General features: G+C 34.9%; 1 protein-coding gene and 1 long non-coding RNA gene across 3 annotated transcripts; both read right to left on the reverse strand.

The window, feature by feature from the left end:
• Positions 1 to 6,122: 6,122 nt before the first annotated feature.
• LOC149987256 (uncharacterized) lies at positions 6,123 to 6,736 on the reverse strand. The gene is made up of 2 exons (XR_016498911.1): positions 6,625 to 6,736; positions 6,123 to 6,522 (listed from the first exon to the last, which is right to left on the reverse strand). It is a non-coding gene; the product is annotated as an uncharacterized LOC149987256 (long non-coding RNA).
• A 2,828-nt stretch (positions 6,737 to 9,564) lies between these two features.
• LOC112273063 (UDP-glucose 4-epimerase GEPI48) lies at positions 9,565 to 13,768 on the reverse strand. Of its 2 annotated transcripts, none has more exons than XM_024501407.3 (9): positions 13,325 to 13,768; positions 12,493 to 12,542; positions 12,025 to 12,160; positions 11,604 to 11,705; positions 11,156 to 11,383; positions 10,872 to 10,995; positions 10,619 to 10,701; positions 10,413 to 10,504; positions 9,565 to 10,117 (listed from the first exon to the last, which is right to left on the reverse strand). In XM_024501407.3, the coding sequence occupies exons 1-9, from the start codon at positions 13,562 to 13,564 to the stop codon at positions 10,030 to 10,032; spliced, it is 1,143 nt and encodes a 380-aa protein (XP_024357175.1). In that variant the 5' UTR covers positions 13,565 to 13,768; the 3' UTR covers positions 9,565 to 10,029. The 2 variants fall into 2 exon arrangements, with proteins under 2 accessions (XP_024357175.1, XP_024357176.1); XM_024501408.3 differs by having other exon boundaries at positions 10,914 to 10,995; positions 13,325 to 13,765.
• Positions 13,769 to 15,929: the final 2,161 nt, after the last annotated feature.

Here is a 15,929-nt window from a genome sequence, read left to right on the forward strand (position 1 = left end):
AAAGATGTTGCTATAGCTTGACTTATATTTTTTCAACCAAATCTTTGTTCTTAGCATCTTTTAAAGAATTGATTATGGCATGCAATGGCTTTAGTAATAAATTACTCTAGTGAATCTATTCTTAGCATTATTAATAATAAAACTTTAATATTATCTTTTAAGTCATATTGAAACTACTTGATAAGGGATTTGTCATTCTAATCTACATTGCAAGCAAGATTTTGGAATTCAATAGTATATGTGGTGGCTAAACGTGATCCTTATTATAGTAATATAAGTTTAATCTTTTCTATCTTTTCTTAATCACTTTTTTAATTGTAGCTATAAATATTTTTAAGAATGAATTCAAGATATAGAATAGTCATTAATCTTTTTCTATTAAAGATGCAAATTAAGAGAGAGCACTTCTTGATAGAAATGCACATATGAATCTAACTTAAATTAATCCATTGGAGTATTGGAAAGAATGTAACCTCAAATAGATCTTAATTTGTTACAAAAATCCTCAAAATTTTGATCTTGTTCCATCAAACTTCTTAGACATACTAATTCTTGCATTACTTGTGCTTATAGAAGCGAGACTTCTTAAATTTGGTTGTGGAGCTCATCTACTTGCTTCCTTCAACTACATAACTTCTTGGCATTGACTTTGGACTTCTTTCATATATGTAGAAATAGTACTTCTATGATTCACATTAGAAATATATAAAATTTCTATACTTAGTATATCAACAAGCTTGTAGAAATTTGAAATAGTTATAAATCTATTCTCATTTTTGCTAAGAATAGTATCTATAATCTTTCCTTCTATAAGTAATTCAAAAAAATTTTAAAAAATTAAATTATAAGAAAATAATCTACAACCTCTAATATCAAATAATTTTTTTTACAAAGAAGGATAATCTACTTTTTTTGAAGAAAAAATCAATATTAAAAAATTAAACTATTTATTTAAAAGTAGATAGTTACCAACCTTCAAAATATAATAATAGAAGTGAAAAAATTTATTCACTTTTGAAACACAACAAGAATAATAAATTAGCACTCTTATCAAATTGCTAAAGATATAAACTTTAAAGAATTAAAAGGTCCATATATTCTTGTGTCACTCAAAAAGATTAGAAAATCACTCAAAGATGATATAGTATTAAATTAGGATGGCTATTGCCAAAGACAAGAAGACTGAAAAGTCTTGAAACAAGACTAGGGACTAGAAAGGCAATAATAAGAATAAAGAAGGCTTCATTCTTGCCTCCACATATACTCTTTAATTTGGAGCTATGTATCAATATGCTATAAGATTTCTAATACATGTTGATTTTGTTAAATACATGTCTTAACTTGCAAGGCAAGTTATCTAAATATTAGCCACATAGTTAGCTTCTTCTACAAGCTATTAATACGTGTGATACATGGCTAATTTGTTTATCAAATTTCTAACCTATTAATTAATTACAAATATACATAAAGTTAAAGCACCATCTATGAAGCTTCTAAAAAGCTACTCTAGAAGATATTATAAAATTAATCTACTTTTATCTACTTCTATTTAATCATATAAGAAATTATTAAAATAAATATATATATTCATGACAGTTGTATATCAAACAAAGATATTGATTGGATATTGATTGCAAATACTAATTGGTCATTGAATACAAATCTTGACCAAGTATCATATATACATGCTAAACTAATATCTACTACTAAACTTGATTGGGCTTCGCAAGATTTAGGATAAAGAGGTTTGGTTGATAATTGTATTAGCATGACTAATGACCTTTTCTAAAGAGGTTTTTATGAGAACAAAAGCATATCTATTCTACTCTCACAAAATCAACATATAAAATTAGAACTTCATGTAAGATAATTATTTTGTAGAGAAGTTATAAGTGAGCTAAAAAAATCAAAACATAACCTTGGTATTTAACATCTAGAGGGAGGAATCAATACAAAACAAAAAACAAATAGAATTATAAGATTTTGATTAAAAAGCTTATTATACATTGGCTTTGGTCAATACAAATAGGATTTGAGCATCATCAAAGCATACAAAATTCTTAGTACGTAAAACAAAGACCTTGTTCTTCTACTGTTCTTTCTTTCACAAATCTTATTAGAGTTCTTTACCAACTAGAATCTAATAATTAAGCTAAGATAGGATCAGCTTAATAAAACGTTTTGCCACAATCATTGTCTTATTGCTCTTTTTTGACACAATTATTCACTTCATATATAAATGCATAATTAACTTAATCATATTTTTTGTGACTATTCATTCCATGATTAGTTTTATTAAAAAGCTTTATTGGCAATATCTACATAGAAAAACAACCAAATTGCCAATTACATTTGAGAGGTAAAAATTGAAATACTCAAACTAAGAATCCAAGAGAAAGATATTTGGAGAATAGCAAACCAAGATTATAAAATCAAATAAGACAATTTAATCAAAAAAATACATACTAAATCATTGCAAAGGACCAACAAATAGAATTTAAAAGTGGATCCACAAATAAATGATGCAAGTTCTATTAGGTATACAAAAAAAATTTAAAAAATCTTTCAACAATGATAGATCCATAACCATAACCATTAAAGTATTGGCCAACTTGACAACTCTTCACTTCATGTGCAACATTAATACTATATAATCTTTGACATTACATAAATCCTCAAATAATGCTACCAAAACGATTTCAAACGGCACACTTTTAGCATTGAAATGAGCAGCAATATGACAAATATATAAAAAGAAGCTAGAGAATCTTTTTTTATATATCCATGGATGGATGAGGAGATAGTAGCCTTGGCAGCCACTCATTTACTCTATCCATAGATAGAAGGAAGAATGGTGGCCTTGATGGCCAATCATTCATCTCAACTATGAATAGAAAGAAGAATGACGGCCTCAATAGCCATCCATTCATTCTTTCTAGAAATGAAAAGAAGAGTGGGAGCCTCTGCTCCTACCAATTAGAGTGTCATCAAATCTCGATGGTGGAATCTGAGGCAATCCTATTGCCACCCTGAATTTCCATTGACAACAAAAGTAGGTAAAATTGACCTCATAATAATGGCTCCCTTTTATTAAAAACTAACTAGTAGTTAGATTTTAATTTTAATCTAAAAAATAAACTAGAAACTAAAACATCATTATGAGATTATGCAATTCATGAATTTTGTTATATATCCAAATAAAACATCTTATTTGGATATATCTAAAAGATAAGACAACATATCCAAATAAGTAAAGTAAAATTTAAGAGGATAATTCAAAATAATATAAAAAATATTACAACAAGCTCAATGCAAGTCATATGCCAAAAGATGATTTAGTTTTTGTTAAAATTAATGATATGCAATTTTGGAAGAAAAAACAAGCTTTAGAATGTGAAAAAAATTCATTACAAGAAAATCTAGAAGCTAAAGATTAAAAAAATTATTATTTATAGAAGAAGATACAAAAAAATAAAACAAACTAAAATTTTTAAAACATAAATTATTAACTTAATGATTAAATAGGTGGAACCAATTAATTGTAGAGGGAAGAAGTAATGTTAATCTTAGAAATTACAATTAATAAAATAAAGATATTATTAAGAAGATATATAGTAGAAAAATGAGAAAAAAATAAACTTGTATAAAATAAATAAATAAAATTTGGTGTAAAAAAAAATTATAGAAATATGTATAAATAAAGTTAGGAAAAGATAAGAGAGTGTGAAAAGACAAGAGAACTAGACGCCCATTTGTTTAAAAGATAAGGTGGTTGAAATCACCTTTGATAGTTATGGTAGTTAGAAATAAATTAGTTTTACTATGTTTAAATAGTGTTAAAAAAATTCACTATAAAAAAGCTATAAATAGCTTTAAAGTTACATTACCATTATTAAAAAAAATCATAATAAAGAGATTATAATTGTCATATTTGTATATTATTTCATCATATACTTTTGATCTATTATTAAGTTGTAAGAGTTACAAGTAAAAGTTCATGAAGATATAAATGTTCATCAACACATGGAAGCAAGAGCTTTAAAGATTAGGTTGAAAGAAACAAGCCAAGATAAAGTTCATGAAGGTATAATTGTTCTCATCATAAGAACCTTTGAAGATTAGATTGACAAAGAAAAAGTCAAGATGAAGTTCATGAAGATATAAATTTTCATCAACACAAGGAAGGAAGAGCTAGGTTGTAGACTAGGTAGAAGGAGATGAAGACAAAATGAAGTTCATGAAGATATAATTGTTCTCAACTTAAGAGTTTTAAAGACTAGGTTGAAGAAGACAATACAAAATTAACCAATATATTGAGGATATATTTAAGGTTGAATTGTTTGACTTCAACTTTGATGAAGTCAAGAATTCCAAAGACAAGAACAAGGATAGTTCCTATTCGAAAACATAGAAGGGATATCCTATGATTCTCAAGGTGTGAGAATCTAGGTGTTCACTGCATTTAAAATCTTAAACTGTGGCATTTGTACAACAAGATCTAGAGTGGCCTTAACCAGACGACAACAACATTCACACCAGTACTGTTCTCACAAGAGAAAATGAAAACAATGAATTACTTGAAGCACTACTATCGTTATTGGATATCAACAATGTCGACGCTGATTGCTATCACAACAAAAGTTCCACTTAGCACGTCACTGGGGATCACCATTACTTCAAAAATTTAGAATCATATACCGGTAACATCAAAATGGCAGGTGGACAGAGTCACCCAATTATTGGAAAAGGCAGTGTGAAATTCAGTCTTCTATCTAGTGCAATAAAAGAGATACCAAATATATTGGATGTTCCTGGACTGAAGAAGAATTTGTTATCCATTGGCTCATTCATAGATAATGGGATCAATACATGTTTCAATGATAAATAAATGTGTATTATACAACAAAGGACACAACGAGGTCATGGCCGAAGAAGTTTGAAACAACATCAACGAGTTATATCAGTTTACATCTTACCACAAATCCACCTCCGTAAACTTAGCACAAATCGATCTTCACAAGGTAAAATTAAGGTATTATAGACTAGGCACATTAATTTTTCTCTACTGCATGATCTGGCTGCACATAACATGGCTGCAGGTATCCCATATTTACTTGTCCACCAAGAGATATGCACTCACTACCAACATGGCAAGCAAGCATGCACAAGTCTCCTATGGAAAAGTGAAACAAGAGCCCAAGAAACATTAGAACTGATTCATATCAACATTTGTGGGCCCTTTCCCACAACGTCTCTCAAAGGCTCAAACTACATCCTGGTCATAGTCGATGACCACAGCCGTTTTACTTGGGTGTCGAATTCACGTGCTGCTTTGCTAGAATCCTATTCTCACAAAGAACCTACGCCACCCAGATATTGAAGGAGTTCGGTATGCAGGATTACACTCCATCCTCTACACTGATGACAGAAGGGCTTAACCGCAACAGGGAGCATGACTCACCACAAGTGGATGCGAGGCGATTTCAAAAGCTTGTAAGAATGCTCATTTACTTGGTAAACATAAAACCCAAAATTACTTTTGCCACTGGAGTACTCAGTAGATTCATGCATGACCCTTGAGTTCCGCATCTGCAAGCTGCAAATCGAATTCTTCAATACACAAATGGCACACTAGAACTTGGAACCTTCTATGAACAAAACCAGAACTCAACTATTCTAGGCTTCACAGATTTTGACTGGGCTAATTGTAAAGTCAACAGAAAATAAGTCACCGGCTGGGTATTCAAAATCAGCAAGGAGACCGATCTCGTGGGCATCTAAAAAGCAACACAACATTGCAATTTTATCTATAGATGCGGAGGCACGAGCACTGGCAGAAGGAATCCGTGAAGCCATCTAGCTTTAAACTCTAGCTTCCAGAATTCATGGAACGGATGAAGAACCCATATTCATCTTCTGCAACAATCAAAGCACTCTCAAATCTCCTCGCAATCCAGTACGTCATGACAGGTCCAAACACAATAAGATGTAGTTATATTACATATTGGAACATGCACTCATTGGAACAGTAGACCTTTTTTACTTATCAACTCATGACAAGATTGCAAATATCTTCATCAAAGCCATCGGTAAGAATAGATTCTTGAAACTTAGGAGTGAAATGGGAGTAAGAAACTTAGCTTTATTATCAGAAACCTAATGCAAACCAGCCTAGCAGAAACCCTAGAAAAACTAGTTTCCAATCACAAAACGTTCAGCTTCCTCCATTGTCATGAAACTCTTATTGATTGCACCCCGAAATCTAGTCACATGTTTCTCGCAATCCGACCACCTGTAGTATACTCCAGGGCAACGTCCATTGCAAACGGCGTAGAAATGTGATCATCAGCCAGCAGCATCAGACCCGTCTCTAAAAGAAACTAACTCCTCCAATTGAATCACATCAAAATCCTTGTTGTTCACCGAAAGACACAGCAATACAAGAAAATTATCTAGACACCAACCAAGAATTTGATGAATAGCTGCCAGAAGAAAACAGAAGCTCAACACAAGCATCTGAATCTGCAAGGATATCGAAGGATGTTCATAAATCTCTTCCATCAAGGTAAAATACTCAAAACAGCTTGGACATTCTCGCCCTAAAAATCACAGTGATAAACTCACCAGCGAATAAGTTCGGACATCGCGAGGACCAAAATTTACCCGACCACGCATTCTCCTTCAACTTATGGAACCTGAAACACTCCGATCTCACCAACACAACGTAGTACAATTTATCGAAGACTCTAAGTGTGGGGGTGTTGAAGACATTCACTTTGAGTCTTCTGGACTCTGTCAAGTTAAGGACTTAGATGAATATCCGTTCACTGCTCAAGACCACTGCTCAAGACTAGTCTTTGTACCTATCCCGTAACTTGGAATAAACATTGGGTGTTATTATCACTTCGTTGGTGCTGGCGTATATGTATGTATCAGGTTCAGCGACTTACATCCAGGGACCCATATTGGTGTCAGAGTCGATTCTCTCAGTATCATTGTTTATTCCACAAGCCATTGGTAAAATTGAATGCCAAACGATTAGAAACCCCGGTCATTTTTATGTAGGACAGGGGAAGCGGCGTTCCAAATATTCTCTCGCACTCCCTGAGACTTTCATGCAGCTTGGTGATATTCTGGTTTATGAGGTGTTTCCTGGTTTCTTCCATTTTGGAGTTGTGCACAATCTTGGATGTGATCTGTAAGTCGTAAATGCATCGATCGGAGCCCTCACTAAAGCTTCCAGCTCTTCTTTCTCCAACAATGTGGACAAATCCAATCTGATATTGGCGTCCTCCGCCATAGCACTCTTCACGTATATGGAAACGTCGCAGCGTAGCTCTAGAAGCTCTGGAGCTTTTGTGCATCATCTGAATGCCGCATCCACGTCGAGAATTGCCTCACTATGTCTCTAGTTCTATTCTCTGCTACTCCCCACGCCTTTCGAGCTTCATCGAACCTTGTATAGGAACACAAGGCACAAAGAAAAGGCAAGTGTAGGTGAGGGACAGTGGAAGAGGCGACCAGTAAAACACTGGCATCCACGAAAGCATCCTCTGCGCTGTGACTGCCTCATTATAGCCCACGATAAGCGTCGCTACGGAAGTCAATGAAAGCACTGGAGTGCCTAGAGCACGAATCACTCTCGTGGAAGGCTTGGACGCTAAATGTCCTATATATCTCCAACCACTACGATGTCGTCTCCAGTCAGCGTGGTCGTAAACTGTTCTATATTTCATTGCATTCTCTTTTTCCAGGTCTACATCTGTAATGTTTGAATTGAAGTGGCTTACGTTTCTCACTAGACAAGGCTTATAGAGGTCTCTTTCAACTGGTTGCAGACGCATCCCGGAACTTTGCCACAGGTAAAAACTTATAGTCGTCATGTTCATGCTTGTGTCGGGGAGCCATGTTCCAGAACTCTGAAAAAGTTCTTTACTTCATCGTCTTCGTGATTCCGCGAGTGACGTTCTTTGCACTGAATCATGGTTTTACTTGAAACGGAGTTCGTTAAACGTTTGTCTGCATTTCCTCGTAGACATTTCTCTAAAATCCTGTTGAGCTTTGCGAGTGATGACCACGAGCAAACTTCTCCATCTTCTTAAATCTTCAACTTCTTTCTGAAAAGCTGTACTCGTGGTTATGTCATGTGTGACGCCCAAAATGCCATGAACTGCTTTAAATCTTGTCAGATCTCGTGGCTCAAACAAATTTTCCTTTGAATATCGTAACAAGCAGTTACCGCCAATCTCCCGTCTCAATAGACACGAAATTGCCGCTTCCCTACGCTGCAGGTGATAGATACCTTCTGTTGCATGTATCCCGTCCCTTAGATTCAGTTCTTTCCCATCTTGATGTAGAAAATTTCAATACCGTTTACGAAGTACAAGATATGAACTCATTCTGTCAATTGATTTCAAAAGGATACTTGCCACACAATCTGCAAGCATCAGAACCCCTACTCTTGCTCACGAATGTTTACGTTTATGTTGCAGACGTTTTGAATAAGTCTATGATCTACTTGTATCGGAATTTTTGAATTTCGATTTTGTGTTACAAAACGTTCACGAGCGGGTAGTTGAGTCCGTTGTAGTAAAACCTAAGCAGTTCGACTTGCATGAACTGTGCAGTTGTATTCTCACACGCAATATCAAATCCGGCTTTCTTATATCCACAATTGAACGCACCGTCTACCAAGTTGGCCAATCGAAACCTGTGTGAGACGCACTCATGAAGATAGATCCTCAAAATGGTCCCAAAATAGATTACGGTTACAGAAACAATAGCTTGAAAGGGGTAATTATCATTTATGATTGTTAGAGGAAAATTCCTGGGCCGTTTCATTGTGTATCCATCCACCATTTGAGCTGCTGCGAAATATTTTAGAACCAAAATTGGCCTCTCTGATCATCCCTTCTGCTCTGTGAGCATGCATGAGATTCGTACATTGAAACGCATGGGTCTTCGCGCAAGCAGACATTAAGGTTTTCACAGGATGTTTACATGGTTCGTTGATTGGATCAAAGAATCTTCGGAATTTCTCCAGTTCCCTCATACCATGTATCGGAGAACGAAGAGGAAGTTTAAGAGATGGTTCAGAAATAGAAAAATTCAACATACAATTTCGAATGCCATCATATAATCACTGTGTGTTACAATGTAGGATGTCAACAGTAAAGATATTGGCTTGTTTCGATGGAGCCAGCATTCACCACTTTCTCACGTTTTAATTCTTTAGAGTTCCAAATTTTAACCAAAGTCCACAAGTTCTAGAATAAAAGGTTCCGATCCCCGGGAGATTTGGCTAAGTTTAGAGTATTCTTCAATTACACAAACATCCGAGGCAAAAGGTTACAGCATGTGTATACTTGAGCGAACGCTATGGTAGCCTACAGAGAGAACAGTATCCCACGATCAAAATCTCAAAACCTAATCGTGAATGACCAGATTTGCATATTGACTACTCTATCTAAGCCAAATTTCCAGATCAAAAAGCCTAGTCGTCAATCGTTATGTGCTACTTAATTGTACAAGAGGAAAAATCATCTAAAATCATCACAGCTGCAATAGCCATAACCTGCAATAGCAGTAATTTATTGAGCCTGGGAACTGTACAGCAGACCCACAGGTTAAGTCAATTTTCTTTGTACAAAGACTGGATCACTAGATATTACACATGGAATGTATTGTCCCTGGTCCTTTTACTCCTTCAGTAAATCCATTCTAAATAATGGATTCAGTATCTATGCCTCATTTCAGTTCAAACCTGAAAAGCGACAACTTCACTCAATAACATTCTACACACCACCCTGAGATACTAATCGTACAATACACCACCCTTAGGTCCAAATCTCCGGATCTCCGAGCAGAGCACACGGAGAAAAGAATGTACTGGAACATCAACGACAACGGCTAAAGAAGTTGAATCAAAATAAATCCAAAGCTGTAAGGAAAGCAGGCTTTGTATCAGCAGCAAGACCTCTAATACCCATCACTCAATAATCGAGAGTTTATCGATTGCTGCGTGGAAACTTATTGTTCTTGACATTCATATCCAAATGGATGCCTTTTGGCCCAATTCCATTGGTCACGACAGATCTCCATTAGGCCAAACTTCGCTCTGAAAAGTCACATCATGGATCCCTGCGTTAGAAAATGTTTGCTTGTACCCAAACAGTCGCACACTAAAACTCTCAACAATGGAAGGAAGAGCAAAAAATATGATAAAAACCGGCTTACAAGCCCAGAATGAACAATATATAGGCAGACGTTCGTTCACAACACTCGATACTGACACACGTGAACATTTACTGGTTGAAAAAACAGAACAAATGAAAGCTGATTTTAAGTATCCTGGAGTTTCTGATAAATATGAAATTTAACTTGTACTTAAAAAATGGTGGAGGGAGAATCACCTCCAGCCAAGCTCCTCCTCAGCTTTCTTCGTTGCAGCATAAATCTCAGATGAGTCACCAGGACGCCGGACATCAAACTTGAGTGGAATTTTCTATAGCAGGATGTAAAAAAATAAAATGTCAATTTCCTTATTCATTTTGTCCTAGTATCAATCAGACTCAATCATTCTCAGGCCTCATATCAATACAAGTTTGTTATCGGTTACCTTCCCAGATGCTTTTTCAAAGGCTGACACCATCTCAAGCACAGTCGTTCCTCTCCCTGTTCCCAAATTGTAAATTGCACATCCTGCGTAACATAATCAACAAAATAATCAAGAGATGGAAATTGTTAAGAGCAGGTACCGGAAACATAAATAAAGTCATGTCCGTTGAGGTAGAAAGCATAAGACACAGAAATTCCAGTCACCTAATGAACGCAAACTAATACTAAAAGCCCGTTCACATGTCTCTATGGACCTGCTAAGCATTTGGTGGATGTGGAAGAAAGATAATCGACACCTATGTCCGGGGTTGTGAAGAGCTTATCCAAAGCTTTAGTATGCCCGCATGCCACATCCATGACATGGATGTAATCCCGAATCTGCAACCCCCGAGCAAGTTTTGGTACTCATATTCAGAATGCATGTGTCAGAGGAATGTTTTTTTTCCAACGTGAAAGAATATGATACGAAAACACAAATAATAGAGGTCGTCATTCAATACAGTATCAGATGACTACATTTCAAGTGAAGACAAATTACCCCAGTTCCATCTCGAGTATCGTAATCATGACCACACACAGAAAGGGTTTCTTTGCGACCCACTGCAACCTGTTGTACGAAAGGCATCAGATTATTTGGAAAACCCAAAGGATCTTCGCCTATCTCACCACTTGGATGACACCCTACCGGATTGAAGTACCGTAACAGTATAATCTTCCATTCTGGATCCGCATGTTGAACATCACGCATAATGTCTTCATTTATAAGCTGCACATGTTGAAATGTTATGATCAACCATTTCTGTGTCAATTCTAGTCTAAGGTTCAAACCTACACTGAAAAACCTTGAATATGGCATATGCGTCGAGCATTATGTGGAACACAAGGCTAGTAGTGACAAAAAACTAAGAACAGCCACGTCGATCAGTTGTCTATGGAGGTGAATTCTGATCACACACCGGATAGAAACTCGTGTCTAGGATGCATACCTTAGTTCGGCCATAAGGATTCGTGACGCTAAGTGGATATTCTTCTGTACATGGTACACTCTCTGGTTGCCCATACACTGTTGCTGAAGACGAGAACACAAGCTGCAATTGAGAGTTTCACGTATGTTGGGACTTCACAGTTAAGATGTTGATAATATCGGAATATATCGCCTGATTAAACTATCTAAAAACTTAACACGGTGTGATGATCTCAATTTATTCGGAATTGTAAAGTTCTCAATAATTCAACAGATCATATTTAAAACGAGAAGCTATCCCAACATTGTGATTCATGAAAATCTCATTTACATCACTTATTCAGAACTTCAAATCTGAGTTACACACTCGACCGACATAATAACAAAACCGATCATAAAGGATAGAGAGATGCGACTAAAGTGGAGAAAAACGAGTTTCTCACATTCTTGCATCTGTTCTCTGACATGACATTCATGAGATTTATGGTGCTAGTCAGATTATTTTTGTAGTAAAGTAAAGGCTTCGACGCGCTTTCTCCAACAGCCTTTAAACCTGCGAAGTGAATGACGGCCTCAAACCTGCCAAAATTGAATCGTAAGAAGTGAAATTTTCGAAAGCGTATCACATCTTGAACAATATGATTACAAAGGAACAGATATTGCAAACAAACACAAACAACGTAGAAATAAACGTGAACTGTAAAGGAGTGTATTTTTGCTTTTGTACCATCAATTGCTGCCTCCTCTTTCAACAAATATCCTATATACTAGTTGTATTCATAACACTTACAGCCTTACCGCTCTACTTAATGGTACCCCGCCGCAAACAACTTGAGTGTGGCATTCATATCAAACTGAGCACCTGAGTTCGACGTGTAAAAGAATATTAAATGTGTCTTTTCGCAGTGTACCTGTGAAGATTGAACACCTTTTGCACATCTTCGAGCTTACAAAGATCCCCCTGCATGTTCAGGTGCAATTCACAAAACTCAGTGCAGAGCTCTCACAAATGCACAAGGTGAATGGAAGAGTATAATATGACTTCAATACTATAATCATGATTGAATGTGAACTCACACGCACGGGTATACAACAATCTACAACGTCGCATACAAACAATTTTGATGCAGAGCAAAACATTTGAAGTAGCACAACACATTGTATGTATGTATGTATGTATATCAGACTTTATGATAGGAGTAAAATTTCTTCGTTACGTAAAAGTCCACGAATGCTTATTTATAGGAGAGAGTTCAAAATCATACAGCAGTTGCAAAGTTAACTTGTAAGAAGTGTGCTTCTGAAGACCGAAGGATACAACAAACGTATACACTCGAGCCACGATATCTTTCTGAAAAAGACTTAAAAAAAAAAAAAAAAAAAAAAAAAAAAAAAAAAAAACAAGAAGATCGACTTCTTTGCAATAGTAACAATAGATAATGAAATATATGACACACTGAGATGGTCCGTTGCATAATATTCCTCGTTAATCTACTACGGAAACACTACAGTCACGCAAAGACAGCGCACATACCATGATCACAATCATTTTGGGCCAACACCTGTACAGACCACAACTCTCTTCATCCGGACGTCCTTCAACAGCAATTTTCACGAGAATTGACTCTAGACATGACAGAAACAATCGAGTCGCCGCGGCTCCAAGCTCGCAGTGGCTCTACTTTCTCATAAAAACTCTCACAATCCATGAGAATGAAGAAGCTTATGCCAATAAAAACAAACCTTACAGAATTCTAAATTCCACCCGGCTTCACCTGCCAGCTTGAGCACACGATTCACAGCTTCCTCGCAGGAATTGACTAGATTGTCGATAATCATCACGCAGTAGCCCTCCAGCAGTAACTGCAACACGGTGTGAGTGCCGATGTAGCCAGCGCCTCCTGTCACCAAAATCCATCGCTGCTTCCTTTCATGCGCACTTCCATTGCACTCCGCAGAATCAAAGTCCTCCACCCGCCCCATCCTTCCCCCTGAGATACCGCGTCCCCTGGCCTGCGCGATGAATCGACAATCTTCAATAGTTTCTTCGACAGGAGCAACTCCAACTCCAACTCCAATCCAATATGAATAAAACACAGCAATCACTAGGACACTTTTTATGCACAGGAGGATTTTGCTGTTGTGCAAGTGAACTTGGCAGTTTCAATTGCGATGGCAATTTTACTCCCGAAAGAACTGTTCTGATTTTCATTTGGATTTTGAGATGCTACCTTGAGAATCCGGAGATCATCACAAGTGGCGCGCGTAACGCTTCAGAGAATTCGACCACTGGCGAGGCTACAGCTCACCATCCTAACAGGTTTTTCTCATACTGTCGTTCATCTCCTTTTGCATCGTCCATCGTTCGTTTCGTCCACAACAGATTTCCATCAAAAAAACGAAAAAATAAGGATAAAAACAGGAAGAAAACTCACACGCAGACAACAGCGAACACAAAATAGAAGAAATATTCTTCTGTGATTCTCTAATTTAATTTTTGTGTTGTGTAATTCTACTACTATTGAAGATTGTTTCACAAAACATTTTTGGACAACAATCATAAATTTGGCAATATTAAATATGTATATATGTGTATATATATATATATATATATATATACATATAATATTTGAGTACTTATAAATAATATGTGCATATAAATTACTTTAAATATATATAGTACCTATATTTTTATCCAAATATTAGATAGTATTAATGAATCTGATTTCTATTTTTTTAAAAAAAATTTAAGTAAATCATTGATTGCTTAACAAGAAGTACAATAAAATTTGTTATATATGTCATTGGTATATGTCTTTTGCATGTATACTATTCATGTTTGAATATATTATAATAACATCCCTCATTTTATGATATATTATTTTATTATTTTAATTCTTTTAAATAAATTAAACCTTGATATTGTATGTATTTATTTTTTTTTTGTTACTTTTTTTTCATCCTTCATTTGAGTTAATTTTTATTGTTAAAAATTAGATTGTAATAAACTTGAGTTTGAAATTTCCACTTTTGGTATTTTATTGGTTTATGATATAAATGCTACCACCTTTTGATTGATTTTTGACATTAAATTTATTTTTATTTATATTAGCATTTTAATTCCAATTGCCTTCTAAACATGGATTTTTAGGAAATAAAATAAATAAATTTGCATTAAATTATCAAATTTACTATCCAATAATCAACATTACTATCAAATATTTTATCTCTTTGATGTAAAAACGTATTAATTACAAACCAAATAATTTTTTAACAAACATGTATTATTAGAATCAAAATCAACCAATTTATATATTTTTAAAAGGAAAAATAAAAGTAAAATGTTTGCTAGCCAAAACACAATTAGAAAATTGTTGTCACTAGAATTGATACCTAATGGTACAAAATTTTAACCTTGTCTTTAAAGGACTACTTATAACATAAGACTTTATTGCTATGTTTATTGCCATAAAAAACATTATAAGATCATTCTGAAGGTACAAAAATTTGTTTATCTTATTGATGATGAACATATCAATTGTAATATGATTTCTTCAAAATCAAAATAATATTTAAAAATCTTATCAAACATTTAGAAGTTTCAAAATGTTAAAAAAACAAAAAAAATCACAAATTTGGAAATAAGACTACAATCAGGGCAATAAAATTGAATACAAAAGTTGATGTTACCTTCTTGTATAATTTACTAACGATATTGAGAGTTTGGTGATTTATACAAAACAAAGTTTATACAAGACAAAATACAATACCCACTCTTGAAATCTTCAATTTTATGAATCATTCTGTAAGAAGTACAAAATGATGGTTCAATTCAAAACACTACATAAACTGAGTTTTGAGCTTTGAGTATGCTTTATCATTTTCTGGTTTCTGTTGTAACTAAAATGGGTTAATCCCAAGACTACATCATCATATGACAAATCGACTTGGTTCACATAACCAGAGAAATAAACTAAGAAAGAAGTTAATCAAACTCACATATATCATGCAACTCATAAACAGAAGCACCATTGGCTTGATTGCACAACTGAATTAATCACTTCAAATGATCTAGTCAGATGCTGGTTCAATCGTCCTACTTCATCACAAACTTCTAAACCCAAGGACATGCACCAAAACTGAATTGGGGATTTTTAGCAAACATCTAATTGACATTAAGTTAGCCCAAAAAATGGTAGTGCACAATGTATCCAATTACCAAACTCGAGCAGAGACTGAACTAGAAGAGTGCAAGTTGTCATCAAAACCTAAAGAGCTGTTACCCTTGAAACAATATTTGAACTATGTACAGTACCTTCTGTCTGTAAAAACATGATACTCCATCTGC

This window comes from Physcomitrium patens, chromosome 20, assembly GCF_059467195.1.
Source record: "Physcomitrium patens ecotype Gransden chromosome 20, ASM5946719v1, whole genome shotgun sequence".
Classification (NCBI taxonomy): Eukaryota; Viridiplantae; Streptophyta; class Bryopsida; order Funariales; family Funariaceae; genus Physcomitrium; species Physcomitrium patens.